Below are 16,071 nucleotides of genomic sequence, written 5' to 3'. Positions count from 1 at the left end.
ATGCACATACGAGGCCCAGAAGGCAGGTATCCCTCTGGGGCACTAGTAGTGGTGGGAAAGCACGTGACCACTCGGGGCCTAGACAGCCAGAATGGGGCTCTTAACTGAGGGGCAAGGGGCTCCCTCTCAACTGTGAGCTGGGCTCCTGGGAAATCTGTGAGCTTTGCTACTGAACTTGATTAACAACCACAGTGACTGTACCCATGAACTGATGCTCTGTGCTAAGAGGCGGACGTACAATAGCTCATATGACCCTCATGGTTAACTGTGTGAAGTGATTTTGTGATCCCGTTTTACAGATGAGGAAACTGAGGCTCAGAGACATCAGTTGTTTTATCTAGGGACTCAGGCAAGAGGCAGCAGAGCCAAGCTCCAACGAAAGGCCTCTGGCTCTTGGTGCAGGGCACTTCCATTCATGCAACAAATGTGTACAAAACACTCACCACGCCAAGCCCCAAACTACAACCACCCTAATCTTGGACTCCCCTGCATGGACCCATTTCCTAGATTCTGGCCAAACCCTACAGTTGCCTTCGAACAGGGAACAGTCTCATCTTGTACTCCTTCCTGGAGAGGGATGTGTCCTTTTCTTATGGGACACTGGGTGGGTGGGTCCCCAAGGTTCTTCTCTCCCAGCCCTGAGATCCCCAGAGGTAGAGGCCGTGGTGGCTAAGCAAGCAGACTCTCGAGCCCCACCTCAGTCTCCTCGCCTGGTCCCATCACAGGGCTGCTGAGCAATGAGGCACAGAAAGCCTTAGGAAGGGTGCCTGGGCCACACCAGTGAACAAGTGCCGACCATTCTTATTGCGATAAGAATGACTAATACTCAAAAGAAAGGATTAGAAAAAAATTAAAATCACAAAAGGCCCAGGGGGCAGAAGAAGGGCTTCCAGGAAGATTCTGGTGACCTTGGACCAAGCGCTCTGCCTCACCCCACCCTCTGGAGCAGCCGACTTCATCCTACTGTTCCCCACGCCTAGGCCAAGCTCTGGGTCCCCAGTTCTCATCTAGGATCATCCTGTTACCAGGAACTTCTGCTGGGATCACACCCGTATGGGGACTGGGAACCCCGCAAGGTCAGGTGGGTCCCTTCCTTAGGAAAAAAAAAAAAAAAGCTGCCTCAAAAAGCAGTCATAGCAGGAGGAAGCCAGAAATCAGATGGAGCTCCAACCCCAGGTCTGCATAGCACTGCCCAAGTAGCCCATGGGTCATGCTAATGAGAGGTCAAGGTTATCATCATTAAAACAGCAGCTACCATTCATGGAGTGCTGACCCCATGCCCTTGATGGGCTGGGTGCTTTTAATATTCTTATCTTGCAGATTAGGAAATGGAGTTTACAAAACTTGCCCAGAGTTACCCAGGCCGGCGTATTAAAAAGCAGAGACATCACTTTGCTGACAAAGGTTCACCTAGTCAAAGCGATGGTTTTTCCAGTAGTCATGTATGGATGTGAGAGCTGGACCGTAAAGAAGGCTGAGCACCAAAGAACTGATGCTTTCAAACTGTGATGCTGGAGAAGACCCTTGAGAGTCCCTTGGACAGCAAGGAGGTCAAACCAGTCCATCCTAAAGGAAATCAACCTTGAACATTCTTTGGAAGGACTGATGCTGAAGCTGAAGGTCCAATATTTTGGCCACCTGATGGGAAGAGCTGACTCACTGGAAAAGACCCTGATGCTGGGAAAAACTGAAGGCAGGAGAAGGAGGTGACAGAAGATGAGATGGTTGAATGACATCATCAACTTAATGGACGTGCGTTTGAACAAACTCTGGGAGACAGTGAAAGACAGGGAAGCCTGGCGGGCTGCAGTCCTCGGGGTCGCAAAGAGTAAGACACGACTGATTGAACAGCAACCAGGCCAGAGCCGGGCCCAGCTGGTCTGGCTCAGAGCCTCCTGGTAAAGCAGGCCCCACAGGGGCTCGGCAAGCATCCATGCCTTTCCCATCTCCGCTTCCAGAACACTTCCTGGAGCAGAGGGGCTCTGTGATGTCTGCTTAACTGACCAGCCATGACCCAGGTGAGAGCCTACCTGTCGTCTGTGCTAAGAACACAACAGGGACCCCCGGTCGAAGGGCACCCAGGGTGGCTATTCTTGGCCAGAAGCTGCCTACTCAGCTGTCCTCCCAGCTGTCCCAGCCCACGCAGACCCCCAGGTAATCTCCATTCTTCCTCAACCCCACCCCTTCCAGGGGTCACAGGCCCAGGGACCAGTTGTTTCAACAGCTGCTAAAATCCAGGCCAGGAGCCGGGCAGCCGCACTTGGGTGTTCCGCTGTGTTTTTCCTCTTTGGTGGCCCAGGCTGTCAGGCACAAACCTTCATCAAATCCTCCACTCACCCCAGGGCAGCTGGCAGCCGCCTGAACTGGGGAAGGCATGGCAACCCCACAGAGCCCCCTTCCCTCCAGGGAGCCATCCGTCACACGCTGGCTGGGCCTGACCAAGCCCCTTCTCAGGTGTGGGCCTTGGTTTCCCCAGGGGACTATGAAGGGTGAGGTCAGAAATTGCTAGGGTTCTGGGAAGCATGGACTTTCGAGCCTCACCTCTTCTCCCAGAGGAGCCGGCGTGTCGTCAAAGACCTGCCTGATGGGCTGAGCCTCTGGGGGGGTTCTGGAAGCTCCTTGAAGGCAGGGCCTGGGCCTCCCTGCCCTCTTAATTCCCTCAGGGACCAGCAGCAAAGCCCCAAGAAAGCAAAGAGCAGCGACAGACCTAAACCTCACACTAGCAGCTGATCCTTCCCCAGACAGCAGGCACAAAGGAACTGACTGCTGGTTTCAAGTTCAAAGTAGAACTTTGATGAAAAGGGCTAAAGGATGTGATGTGGAGGGACAGCAGCTGGTGGTCTGGTCCAAGGTGGGGGGAGGGGTTGCCCAGATGAGAGTGCATCCTCGCCTTTTTCAGCGAAGTCTTTGGTCCCACCTTCCCCAGGCAGCCATTGCTGTTGTCCAATTGCTCAGTCGTGTCCAACTCTGCAACCCCATGGAATGCAGCACACCAGGCTTTCCTGTCCTTCACTATCTCCCGGAGCTTGCTCAAACTCATGTCCATTGAGTTGATGATGCTATCCAACCATCTCATCCTCTGTCACTCCCTTCTCCTCCTGCCCTCAACCTTTCTCAGCACCAGGGTCTTTTCCAATGAGTCGGCTCTTCCCATCAGATGGCCAAAGTATTGGAGCTTCAGCTTCAGCATCAGTCCTTCCAGCGAATTCAAGGTTGATTTCTTTAGCATAGACTGGTTGGATCTCCTTGCTGTCCAAGGGACCCTCAAGAGCCTTCTCCAGCACCACAGTTCGAGAGCATCAACTTTTCAGCGCTCAGCCTTCTTTATGGTCCAATGGGCACAGGCATTTTTCACACCTGCTGAATCTCAGCCACCAGTTACCCCACTCGCTGAGCACCCAGTCAAATGCCAGCTCAGGCAGAGGAGTGGGGAACACCAGGACCTCAGCTACAACTCAGGGCCTGGCACTCAGTGTCTGGCACTGCCAGACCTCCTGCCTGGCAAGAAGGCACGAAGGACATAGGGGCCTGGGGTTGGGGAGAGAGGCTCACTGTGAATGGGGGTGGAAGCACCTCCCTGAACCTCTGCCCCGACAGTCACCTGCTCATTCCCTTACCTCCCCCGAGAAGCCTTCCGTGACTGCTTCACCTAAAAGCCCACTTGCCTGCAGCACCCTTTACCTGCTTCATTCTTCTAGAGATCTATCCCATCTTCAGAAAGTGTATGTCTGTCTTCCAGACTTAAATGGAAGCTCATAACGTGCTGTGCTTCCACTCTCGCACCCAGGCCAGGATCCTACAGCAGGCCCTGAGTGCCAGCCACTCTGCATAGCCCGCACAGAACTGGGATCCACCCGGCTCTGTGCTGGGTGCATGGAATATTCACTTCCTGGGCTGCAGGGAGTCAGTCCAGGAATCTGAGGCTCACTCCAGGCACCTTCTGGTTCACCTGGTCTCCCTCCCGCCTTTGGACTTCCCTGAGCCCTTCCCATTTTCCCTGTGTTTTCAGAGGAAAGCTGAGAACCTCCTTCTCCTTTTAGAAGCAAACCTCCATCCCCCTTTGGTCCTCCCTGGGACCCACCTCCCCGCCACCTCTCTCCTCTCCCCACACCGGCCCTCCGACAGAGGACAGAGCCCACGTGCGGCATGCACAGCCTCCTGGCCCACAAAACACCTTCCTTCAGCTCACCCCCTCCTGCTGTCGCCCGTTCTCCTTCCCAGAACAAGCTTTTCTCTCTCTATGTAAACGTTTATTACATGGATCACTCAGGTACACTGCAGAAAAAATTTTAAACATGTAATAGTTACTGATTTTTAAAAAAGGACCTAGGGTTCCATCATATAAACATAATCACAGTTAACATCGGGGGCTTTGTTTTTCTAGGCTTTGTCCAGTGCACATACGTGTGTGTGTGTACACACCATACTTAAAAGTCCAGAACACCAGCCAGGGTGTAGTTAGATACTTATTACTCATAGACAGAGGAGGATGGCGGGCTACAGTCCTCTGCTCTTGTTGCGGTGCGTGTTTTTCCATCCAGCAGCATCTAGAAGGCAGTGGTTCCATCCCCCGATAGGACTCTTGCTTCCTCACCCCTCACTGACCCTCAGCTCCTGACCCTCACCCCTGCCCCCTGGCTCTGGAAACTTCTGCAAGGATGCCCTATCCTCCTCATTTACTGCAGGAGACCCTTCCCGGCTTTGTGGTGCCCAGCCCCGCTGTCCACGCCGCTCTCAAGGCTCCCTGCTCCCATGACAAGACTGGGTCCCCTCTGCTTCCACCACTCTAGCCCGACCCCAGTGGTCCTCTCCAATGGCGTGGTCTCCATCTATCTCTTTCCACCGATATTCTGGCCAGTGGTGTGCTGGGAAAGGCTTAACTGATTCTCCAAGAGAAAATAATAGTAATATTGGGTTGGCCAAAAAGTTCATCCTGGTTTTTCCGTAAGATGCTACAGAAAAAACCAAATGAACTTTTTGGCCAGCCCAATAATAATAATAATAACCCTGATTTTTAGCCTATGCCAATTCCCATAGTGTAAATTCTGCCCCCGTGGTCCATCTCAAAATGCCAGCATGATGCCATTGAACAGAGAGTTGGGAAGAGATTATATATAGTACTTCCAATATAGAGTGCTGCTGCTGCTGCTGCTAAGTCGCTTCAGTCATGTCTGACTCTGTGCGACCCCAGAGACGGCGGCCCACCAGGCTCTCCCGTCCCTGGGATTCTCCAGGCAAGAACACTGGAGTGGGTTGCCATTTCCTTCTCCAATGCAAGAAAGTGAAAAGTGAAAGTGAAGATGCTCAGTCGTGTCTGACTCTTAGCAACCCCATGGACTGCAGCCCTACCAGGCTTCTCCGTCCATGGGATTTTCCAGGCAAGAGTACTGGAGTGGGGTGCCATTGCCTTCTCCCCAGTATAGAATAAACAACCTCAAAAACGGGCTTCCCCGCTGGCTCAGCAGTAAAGAATTTGCCTACAATACAGGAGATGCAGAAAATGTGAGTTCGATCTCTGGATCAAGAAGATCCCCTGGAGGAGGGCTGGCAACTCACTCTACTATTCTTGCTGGGAAAATACCATAGACAGAGGAGGCTGGCAGACTACAGTCCATGGGGTGGCAAAAAGTCAGACGCACTGAAGTGACTAAGCATGCATGCAACCTCAAAAACATAGATGCTAAAAATCTTACTAGGAGTAAACAGTAGTATTTTACCAATAAAACAATAGTAGTATTAGTGGTATAAATTAGTGGTATAAATGCTACTAGGAGTACTACTAGAAATCATAAGTTTTGAATATTTATTGCTGCTAAGTCGCTTCAGTCATATCTGACTCTGTGCGACCCCACAGACAGCAGCCCACCAGGCTCCCCCATCCCTGGGATTCTCCAGGCAAGAACACTGGAGTGGGTTGCCATTTCCTTCTCCAATGCATGAAAGTGAAAAGGGAAAGTGAAATCGCTCAGTCATGTCCGACTCTTAGCGACACCATGGACTGCGGCCCACCAGGGTCCTCCATCCATGGGATTTTCCAGGCAAGAGTACTGGAGTGGGGTGCCATTGCCTTCTCCGGAATATTTATTACCTTAGTTTTTAATGGAATGTGCTTAATTTTAAGTTCACACACAATCTGATTGTTTAAATAAGGGCTGTGAATCTGGCTTGCAAAATTCCTGACAATTTCACAATTGGTTCTCATGAGCCAGCCTGGGCCAGCGCCAGCAACACCACTGGCCATGTCCCAGCCCACACCCTGGCGACTGGCCCATCTGAGACCCATCTAAATTCTCTAGCCCCTGTGAATGAGAGACAGGAAGAGGAGCCAGAGAAGGACAAAGCCCCTGGCCTGTCTCCAGTGCTGGGAGCGGGTGGGCAGGACGCGAGAGGCAGGAAAACACTCCTCTTCTGTGGTCGGTACCTGGGAACCCTGCTGGGCATGGTGTTCCCCTGTAATCTAACCCTCTCCTGCGCCTTTAGCTGCTGTTTATACGCTGCCATGTTTCTGCCTGTTTAAAAAAGACTTTAATAAATTCTCCTCGTAAAAGATCCAAGCGATGTGGACACAGCAGGGGAAGGAGGGGTGAGACGAGTTGAGAGAGTCGCACTGAAGCATGCACATTACCACATGTAAAATAGATGACTCATAGGAATTTTCTCCATGACACAGGGAGCTCAAACCTGGTGCTCTGCGACAACCTAGAGGATGGGGCGGGAGGGAGATTCAGGAGGAAGGGAACAAGCGTATGCCTGTGGCTGACTCATGTTAACACATGGCAGAGACCAACACAATCAGTCTAGTTCAGTCGCTCAGTCGCGTCCGACTCTTTGTGACCCCATGGACTGCAGCACGCCAACACAATACAGTAAAGCAATTATCTTCCGATTAAAAATAAATAAAAATTTTAAAAAAGGTCCAAGCGATATAAAAAGATGGAGAATGGGGAAAAAAAAAAAGATGGAGAATGAAGTTGGACCTCAGTTGTTCTCCCCCGTCCAGATCCCCTCTCTGGCTGCCAGACGTGCCCTTCCAGCAGTTGCCTCCTCCTGGATGTCCTCCAGGACTTCACACTTGACATTCTGAGCCATAGTGACCCCACCTCTGTCCTCCCTATCTCAGGAGTACCCCCACCCACCCATTTTCTCAGGCCACGAAACCTCATTGCTCCTCCCCTTTGCCCCCACCTCTCCACTCCCAATACAGTTATTCACCAAGACCTGGAAATTTCACAGAAGAAATAACTCCTAAATCCATACCACCCTCAAAGGTCTCAGAGACCCCTTCTGAGATCAAGTCCTTGAGATTTCACACCTTGCCCAGCAAAGAAGCTTCCAAAAGGGTTTCCCAGCCTCCAGTCTCCAGCCCCTAGCTTCAGGCCCTCTGCCACAGCCATCAGAGCAAGCTCCCTGAAGGCAAACCCACCACATCCTCATTCCTCCTGATTCACTTAACTCTAGATTTGGGGATCACTTTTTATGTTAACCTTTGGCTTTGATGAGAAGCCCACATTACTTGTGTAATAAAGTGAATAATGTGCAATAAAAAATAAAACAGAATATTTGAGAAAGAAAATAATAAAATAGGGAATGTCATCTGCGGCCAATTCCACAAGGAAATCATTTAGAAAGAAAAAAACTGACTCAGTGTCTTGTCATTCACAAAACAAAACCCCCCAAATAGTAAGCAGTTATATAAATTATGATCAAGTCTCGCAGATTATTAAGTACTCTCTAAAAATAACTTAAAATTTTTTTTCTTTCAAGTGACAAGGGGAAGTGTTGATGATGTGATATTTGGTTAAAAGGGTTCAAGAGGGTCCCAAGGCAAAGTACATGGGCATGAATATCTAGGTGTGGGGGAAATGGGAACAGGGAACAGGATAAAAAGAAATCAACTTAAAAAAAATCGAGAGGCCTTGGAGGGACCCACAGTGGCAATATGACATGAACCAAGGGGCATGATGAAGCCAGCCCTCTGCCCATGAAGGCCAGAGGGGATAAAGCGTATCTATAAATGACCCATGGGGCTTCCCAGGTAGTTCTAGTTGTAAAGAGCCCACCTGTCAACGCAAGAGACATAGAAAGGAGGCAGGTTTGATCCCTGGGTTAGGAAAAACCCCTGCAGGAAGGCATGGCAATTCACTCCAGTATGCTTGCCTGAAGAATCCCATGGACCAAATCCCTAGACAGAATCCCCGGCAGGCTATGGTCCATGGAGTCCCAAAGAGTCAGACATGACTAAAGCAACTTAACACATACATAAATATTCCATAGAACGTAGTTCCACACAGTGTTTATAGATCTCATGAAAACAAAACCTTAATCTCAAAATCAAACAAACTTGAGAAGCAGGGGCTAAAGCAAAGTTAAGGTGACTTTGCTGCAGGACTTGTCAGAGCCTTCAATGTGCAAATGAGCAGTGTGATGACTTAGAAGGGGCAGTGATAAGGTGACTACATGATTTATCATCCAAAGCCAGACACTGTGGAGAGAAAGCCAGCGCTATGCATGCAGTATCATGCCGAGACTGCAAGCATAAGCCAGGGCTGTCCCAGGCAGTACCTGTCACTCTGACCTAAAATTACAGCCTTTTTCCTCTCTGTGTCACTTAAGGAAACCCTGCCTGCCCATCAGACCAGCTCCGGCACAGCTCATGGGTGCTGCCACGGAGCTCCATTCTGCCTCGGTCTGCACAGCCTGCCAGCCAAACTGCCAGGGTACACGTCTGCACTGCTCCACCCGCAACACAAGTCCTGGAAGCAGGGGCCACGCAGACCACCTCTCCAGCCCGAGCCCCAGGACGGGGCTCAAATGCAGCCTGGCCAAGACCCTGACCTCCCCTCCGCGGTGACCCTGAAGCAACACACACAAATACCCCACAAGCCCCACAGCAGCTTCCTGCTCCAAGACCCCTGCTCTCCCAGCAGGCACTCAGCACAAAGGTTGAAAGGAAGGGATGGGGTCTCCAGAGCATTCCACAATGGCGCCAACTTTCCCCTTGCCCGCTCCACCTCCCATCAGCTCCTTGACAGCACCCGCCCATATCGTCTCTGGAGAGACCCCTCCCAACCCACCCTGACCAAGGCAGGGCCCACCCTCTGTGGCCACCAAAAATGCCCGGCATCTCCCCGGCTATGCTGTCCCCAGCCATCCATCCCCTGAAGAAGGGACCCTCTACCAGCTCGCTAGGGGCGGGTCCCAGCCCTAGGGATCACTCGGCATCCTTCCTGAGCCCAAGGGAACTCAGCAGCCCCCCTTCCATTCCCCTTACTCCCAAACCAGGTGGACAGAGCACCCACCCAGCAGACTCAGCTGGGCCCCCAGGGAGACAAAGACATGGGAGGCTTACCCTGGAAAGAGCAGAGCCAGGTCCCCATAGAGAAGCCCTGCTATGGCCACGCCAGCCAGGCGGGCGGGCGCTGGCAGCTGGGCCCCTGCCCGCCCCTCCCTGCTCTCACCGCCTCCCCCCACCATTCCCGATCGATTCTGGGAGCATTAGGAGGCTGCCCTGCCCCCCGCCCGTCCGCAGTCCAGCCACAGAAAAGCTCAGCTTGGCTTTCCCCATCCAGAGGGCATAAAAAAAGTTTAGGATGTGGTTAGGGGAGGAGAGCAAGAGCGTTGACCTTGAAGGGAGTGCGTGCCGCCTGGGGCAGTGCACTAGCAAGGGCTGGAAGCTCCTGGTTCCGCCCAGGCTTGCACAGCATCTGGGACAAGTCAGTTAAAATGGGCATGATGCCACCTACCCTCCTAGGGGGGACTTCTCAGGTGGCGCTAGTGATCAAGAATCTGCCCGCAGTGGAGGAGATGCAGGAGACTTGGGTTCGCTCCTTGGGTCAGGCAGATCCCCTGCAGGAGGGCATGGCAACCCACTCCCGTATTCTTGCCGGGAGAATCCCGTGGACAGAGGAGCCTGGCGGGCTATAGTCCATGGGCTCACAGAATGGGACAGAACTGAAGTAACTGAGCACACACGCACACACGCAAGCACACACACACACAAACACACACACCCTTCTCAGGAACATGGGGACCGAGCTGAGAGACACAGACCTCCAGGGTGGAGTGGAGGGGGGGCGGTGTCTAGGACTAGAGGCCAGCCATGAAGCTGTGCGAATGCCCCATCCCAGGCGTGGCTGGTGCTCACGTCTGGAGCACCCACAGGGTGTGGGGGCACCCGGGCCCCAGCTCAATAAGCCAGACCTGAAAAGCTCTGTGCCGCTTGGGGGAGATCACAGAATAAGAGGTATACCCTGTCCCGAGTGGGCACTCCGTGTGTGAAGGGAAAGGCCATGCACACCCGTCCTTGGTCTCCTGTCCCCGACGCTCCGCATGTGGAAAGGCCACAGGCCCACAGGTCACACAGATCTCATCCTAATCCAGACAGATGGCTCCTCCCACCCTGCCCACCAGCCCCAGGTCTGAGCAGAGCGTGGGACTGGACGCAGCACTCCACCCATCCCAGCCGCCTTACCCCTGGTAGGGGGCAGTGGGTGCCGGCAGCCTGAACCAGCTTTTTTTTTTAAATTTCTTTCTTTATATTTTTTTAGCTGCACTGGATCGTCGTTGCTGCGCTCAGGCTTTTTCTAGTTGCAGCGAGTGGCTACTCTCTAGTTTATAGGCTTCTCATTGCAGTGGCTTCTCTCGTTGCGGAGCACGGGCTCTAGAGAGCTTGGGCTTCAGCAGTTGTGGTGCGTGGGCCCAGCCGCTCCACAGCATGTGGGATCTTCCGGACCAGGAATCGAATCCGTGTCCCCTGCATTGGCAGACGGACTCTCAACCACAAGTCCACCAGGGAGGTCTCCTGAGCTGGCTTTAGATGTGTCTCACAACCCCAGTCCTGCCACTCTCTGGCCCTGTAACTCGGGGCAACTCAGCTGAGAGCTCAAAGCCTCAATTTTGTCACCTTTAAAATGGACAGAAGAGCAGTTCTTTTCACTGGCTAGTTAACGAGAAAGAGGCGTGAAAAGCCACCTGCTGCTGGGCTGGCTTGTAACAAAGCAAGTGTCAAACGCCATCCCTGCTAGATGGGACATCTCTGGGGCTGGACCACAGTGTGAGGGACGCGAGAGGGGAGAGACCCTCCAAGGACCCACCTGTCCCAGTTGGGGGCAAGGGCAGAAGACCTCAACGGTGGTTTGTGGTCTGTCCCTTTGCTCAGCCGCCCTTGAGTCTCCTCCAGGTCCCCGCGGCCAGTCCTTCTTGTTCCAGAGGGACACCCATCGCCTGGCCTGGCCTGCCCCTGACCTGAGGCTCAGAAGTGGACCCAGAAGGCCAAAGGGTCCTGTGCAAGCCCACTGTGGTCCCATCTTCCCCATGACGGCCCAGCAGTGTTGGACCAACCAGGGCTGCTCCTGACCCACAGTGAGGACCGTCACCAGCAGCATCTGGGGGCCTGGAGGCCTGAAATCCCTCCGTGTCTTCCTCAGGCCCAGAATAGAGCCCCAACCCCCAGGGAGCCCGGGTCTCAGCGCCCCATCTCCCTTCCAGTCCTGCTCCCACCCTGGCCCACTCACAACCCTCCAAGGACCCCTCAAGCTGCTCTCTGTCCGTTCTAGTCCTCAGAGACTTCAAGACACAGAATCTTTCCAGGATGCCCTTCCCCTGACCTCAGCTGGGCGGCTTCCTGCTCGTCAACTCAGATCTCCGCAGCCAGTGTCACCTCCTGAGCGAGGACCCCCCGCCTTGGCCCCCCCCCCGATCTGAAGCAGCCTCCAGGGGTTCCATCACATCTGGCTGGGCTCCCCTGACCTCAAGGCCCATCCAGGTCTTGGTCCACTGGTGGGCCCCAGACTGCCGTCCTGTGCACCTGCCCTGACCACCTCTGGGCCACCTCCTGGTATGGGAGAGCCCCTCCCACGTTCCCCTCCACCCAAGGCCATCCCCTCCCTGTGTGTCACCACTCTGGGAACCGACACAGGCTGGGGTGGGCTGGGGCATCAGTCCAGGCCCAGCCCTTGGCAGACCCTCTGCCCGGAGGCTGAGCTCATACTTTGGGAGGCTGCCACTGCCCTGATTCCCAGAGCAACTGCCCCCTCCAACCACCGCCAGGCTCCAGCTTCTGCCAGACCCTCTCTCGGTGCCCCAGTGCCTACCCCCAGAGTCCCAGTGTCCCTTGGGGACGGGCACCTTCAGCACCTTGGAGAGCCGATGGCCAGCTCCATCGCATGGGTGAGGGAGCCCATGGGCCAACAGGAGTTGGGGGCAGGCACCGTCCTCTCCTGCTGCGGCCCCCCATCCCAGCTCTGCGGGGACTCTTGTTATGAGACCTGGAGCTATGCCAAAAACGCCTCCCTCCCCCTCTCACAGGGTCCTCGCCCTGGCCAACTACTCCCTCCCCCAGCCCGGGGTCTGTGTCTCTCTGACCTGCAAAGGCACCAGATGCCAGAGCAGGAAGGAGGGCGGCACACAGCACAGCTGCCCCCTTTGGCCACCAGTGCGTCCCTTGGCGGGGGGCGTGGCTCCTGATCGATCGAGCATTCACGGAGTGGCACCCCCTCTCCCCAGAACAAACCCCCCTGCAGAGTTGGGGTCCAGGCAGACCACCCAGGCCCCACCTTCAGGGGCTCCCACACCAGGGAGACCAGAAGGCAACCAGCAGGCCCCACAGTGTGGTCCGATCCCCTTCCCTCCAGGGACCACAACGATGGAGCCGTTCAAGACGAGACGGCAAAGATGACGCTGCCTCAGAAGGCAATGAAATGCCCAGCAGTCAGATGCAGGTTTGGATACAAACCATGCCTCGACTGCTTGAAACACCACGTGCAATAGGAAAGAAGACCAGAAGGAAGCAGAGGACGATGGGTGTGTGGGGCTGTGGTCAGGGTAAACGGAGGAGTAATGGGAGCTCCTTCTTTTATCACTCAGATCTGCCCGTAATGAGATTATGGATGGTTGAAAGGAAAAGAAATTACTCTCCAATGAGCCTTGTGCCTGCAGGCACTTCACTTTTATTAACTCAGTTGATTCCATGAGAGAAATGTTATTATCCCATTTGTGGCTCTGAGAGGTCAAGTAACTCAAGGTCACACAGCAGGGGCAGAGCTAGGAGGGATGTGAGAGCTGGATCACAGCCAGAACTCAGGCCTCTCTAGATCAGAGCGGGGGCAAGGAGGAAAGAATCTAGAAGGTGCTGTGGGCTCTCTTGAAGAAGGAAGAGGGTCAGCAAGGGGCCTCTCTTGAGCCCTTCTCCAATCAGTGTGTGTGTGTGTGTGTGTGTGTGTGTGTGTGTGTGTCTGTGTGTGTCTGTGTGTGTGTGTGTGTGTCTGTGTGTGTCTGTGTGTGTGTGTGTGTGTGTCTGTGTGTGTGTGTGTCTGTGTGTGTCTGTGTGTGTGTGTGTGTGTGTGTCTGTGTGTCTGTGTGTCTGTGTGTGTCTGTGTACACGCAAGCACACTCAGTTGTGTCCGACTCTTTGCGACCCCATGAACTGCAGCCCACCAGGCTTCTCCGCCCATGGAATTTTCCAGGCAAGAGTACTGGAGTGGGCTGCCATTTCCTTCTCTAGGGGATTTTCCTGACCCAGGGATGGAACCCACATCTCTTGTGCCTCCTGCACTGGCAGGCGGGTTCTTCACCTGCTGAGCCATCATGGAAGCCCCCTCCAATCAAGGGGCTACACAACTCCCACCAGCACTGGACCGAGCTCAGCCCACTTGGTGCCTCTGTCCAGGCTCTTCCTCCAGGTCCCACGTCACCCGCCTTCACATTTACATTCCTCCAGCCTCCAGGCTCCAGGAAGTCTTCCCTGCAGCCCACTCATGGTGGTCAGTCCCTTGACCTCTCACAGCCCTGGCAGTGAGTGCAAACATCCTCACCTGGGTGACCACATGCCTCCTCGCCCATCTCCTCCATCCCGTTCTTAACCCCTGCAACCCTCTCTCCTGGCTTGAAGGATGCTTGGCAACACCCAGATGTTCTCTGCTATAATAACATCTTCCAACAGGAAGTTAAAACAAACCCAGTCCCCCTGCCCTTCATCACCTGCCTCTGCCGCCCTCCCCAACCTCATACTCCTCATTTCCCAATTCCCTCTATCATACTCCTTTCGACTGAAAATTTCCCAGCAGCTTCCCACCGTCAGGATGCAAGTGAAACTCCCTGTATAACCCCAACTTGTCCCCCACAATCAGTCTACCCCAATCTCACTGGCACACCTCCCACTGGTCATACTGTAGCCACACTCACTTTTTTCGCCTCCCTTATACTAATCACACTCTCTTCTGCCACTGGGCCTTTGCACGTCCTATTCCCTCTGCCTGGAATGCCTTCCCCTCCTCTTCTAGTAAACCGTCACCCTCAGACCTCAGCTCACACGTGCCCTCCTCAGGGAAGGTTTTGACCTTTGGGACCATGTCAGGCCCTGGTTAGAGGACCTCATGATACTTAGCACCCCGCCCCCCACCAGGCCGGCAGTCCCCTAAGGGCTGGGACCACATCCAGTTTTGCTCAAAATGAGAGTCCAGTGGTTAGGACTGCGTCCACAGAGCAGGCCCTTGATTTATATTTGTTAAGTGAACAGGGTATCTACAGCCATTTATAAATGATGGACATGCGAGATTTTTAGTGACATGAACAAATCCACTTGATCATGTTAAAAGGGAAAAGCACATTTTCAGGTTGTATTTGCAGCGTGATTGCAAACAGCTAAGAGAAAGGTGAAAAGGTAAAAACCAAAGTAATAATACCAGGCTGGCCAAAAAGTTTGTTTGGGTTTTACTGTTATATCGTATGGAAAAACCCGAATGAACTCTCTGGCCAATCCAACAGTTTCCTCTAGAGACGATGACTGGCAATTTTACCATCAAACTTTAACCAGTTCATAGTGGACTATCTTACTTTCATCACCAGAAAAAGGCAACAGCTAACAGCTGTCCTCAACCCATTTGCCTTCAGAGCTGGTGCCTCCAGCCAGAGCACCCGGCCTTAGCCCTGCCCTGCGGGCACCCTGTGCCCACCCACAGGAAGTTACATAAGCAAAGCAAGGTCAAGGGCATGGGTCCGAGTGGCACACAAGAAAGCTGGTGGGAAGATGGGGACCATCTCAGACCCCAGAAGGGGAATGAGTGGGCGCAGAGAGGTTGGCAGAGGTTGGAGCATGAATAGGGCTGTGTCTTCCAGGCTGAGTGATGTGGGGAAGGTGCCATGCCTCCCCGGGCTTCCACTGTCTCGTCCCTAAGGGAAGGCAACAGTGGTACCTGCCTCCTGGAGCTGGAAGAGTATCAAAAGGAACAACGAACCCAAAGCCTGTGTCACTGCCCATCACTAGTTAATTTTCAGAGGGATGTGGGCAGACATCAAGAAGAACTTCCCAGAACCACTGGCCTCCAGCCTGGTCAGGAAGTGGCTCAAGTCCTTTCAGCTCTTCCAGAAGAACCACTACCCGCCACCCCCGTCCAGCCCCTCACCCCTCTACCCTCAGCCCTACGCACCTTCCTTAGAGCCAGTGGGCGCCACGGTGGTAGAGGCCGAGGCTGACCCAGTGGACGTCCGCCCCATGGGGCTTGAGTGCTTCCCCCCGCGGCCGGGGGGCTTCAGGCCGCTGGGCTTCTGCATGGTGGTGCCACTGGGTGGGCACAGAAGGTCCGCGCGGGTCACGTGCTCTCCTCCATGGCCACTCACCTGTGGGCAGACAACAGGAGGGACGACATCAAGTCACCAGATGACATCACATCCCTGGCCCCGCAAAGCAGAGACCACGGTCAACCCCATTTTCCAGATGGGGAAGCTGAGGCACAGAGAAGTGGTCACAGGCGGGGGCTGTGCATGGGCAGATGTCGGCACTTGCGTCCTGGTCTGCAGGGCTCTCAGTCCGGCTCGCTCTCTCTGCCCAGGTCCTGGGCCCAGGAGGTGAGAATCGAGAGTAAGCTGGCGTGGGGGTCTGCGGCACTGGCTGTATTAACCCCAGACGCCCCAGAGCAGGACCACGTGGGTCATCACAGCCACTGACAGCTGAATGCGGCTCTCACCACCAGAGCACAGGCCGGCAGGTTCTGACATGCAGGGCAACTCGGTGGGTCACTCCCCAGTGGACCCCAGACCTTCTAGGACTAGCCAACAGCTCACATCCTTCTCGAT

At 54.1% G+C, this 16,071-nt stretch overlaps 1 protein-coding gene across 1 annotated transcript in view; it reads right to left on the bottom strand.

Annotated features, from left to right (window-relative positions):
• CLIP2 (CAP-Gly domain containing linker protein 2) overlaps window positions 1-15,549 on the bottom strand; it is a 53,372-nt gene extending 37,823 nt beyond the window's left edge. The window contains exon 1 of the mRNA XM_068968200.1: window positions 15,426-15,549. Coding sequence (XP_068824301.1) covers window positions 15,426-15,549 — 124 coding nt within the window. The remainder of the gene's footprint in view (window positions 1-15,425) is intronic.
• Between the last annotated feature and the right edge of the window lie 522 nt (window positions 15,550-16,071).

The sequence above is a fragment of the Capricornis sumatraensis genome, chromosome 3 (genome assembly GCF_032405125.1).
Source record: "Capricornis sumatraensis isolate serow.1 chromosome 3, serow.2, whole genome shotgun sequence".
Taxonomy (NCBI): Eukaryota; Metazoa; Chordata; class Mammalia; order Artiodactyla; family Bovidae; genus Capricornis; species Capricornis sumatraensis.
Note: the sequence above shows the minus strand (reverse complement) of the source record. Positions and strands in the feature narration are given on the sequence as shown.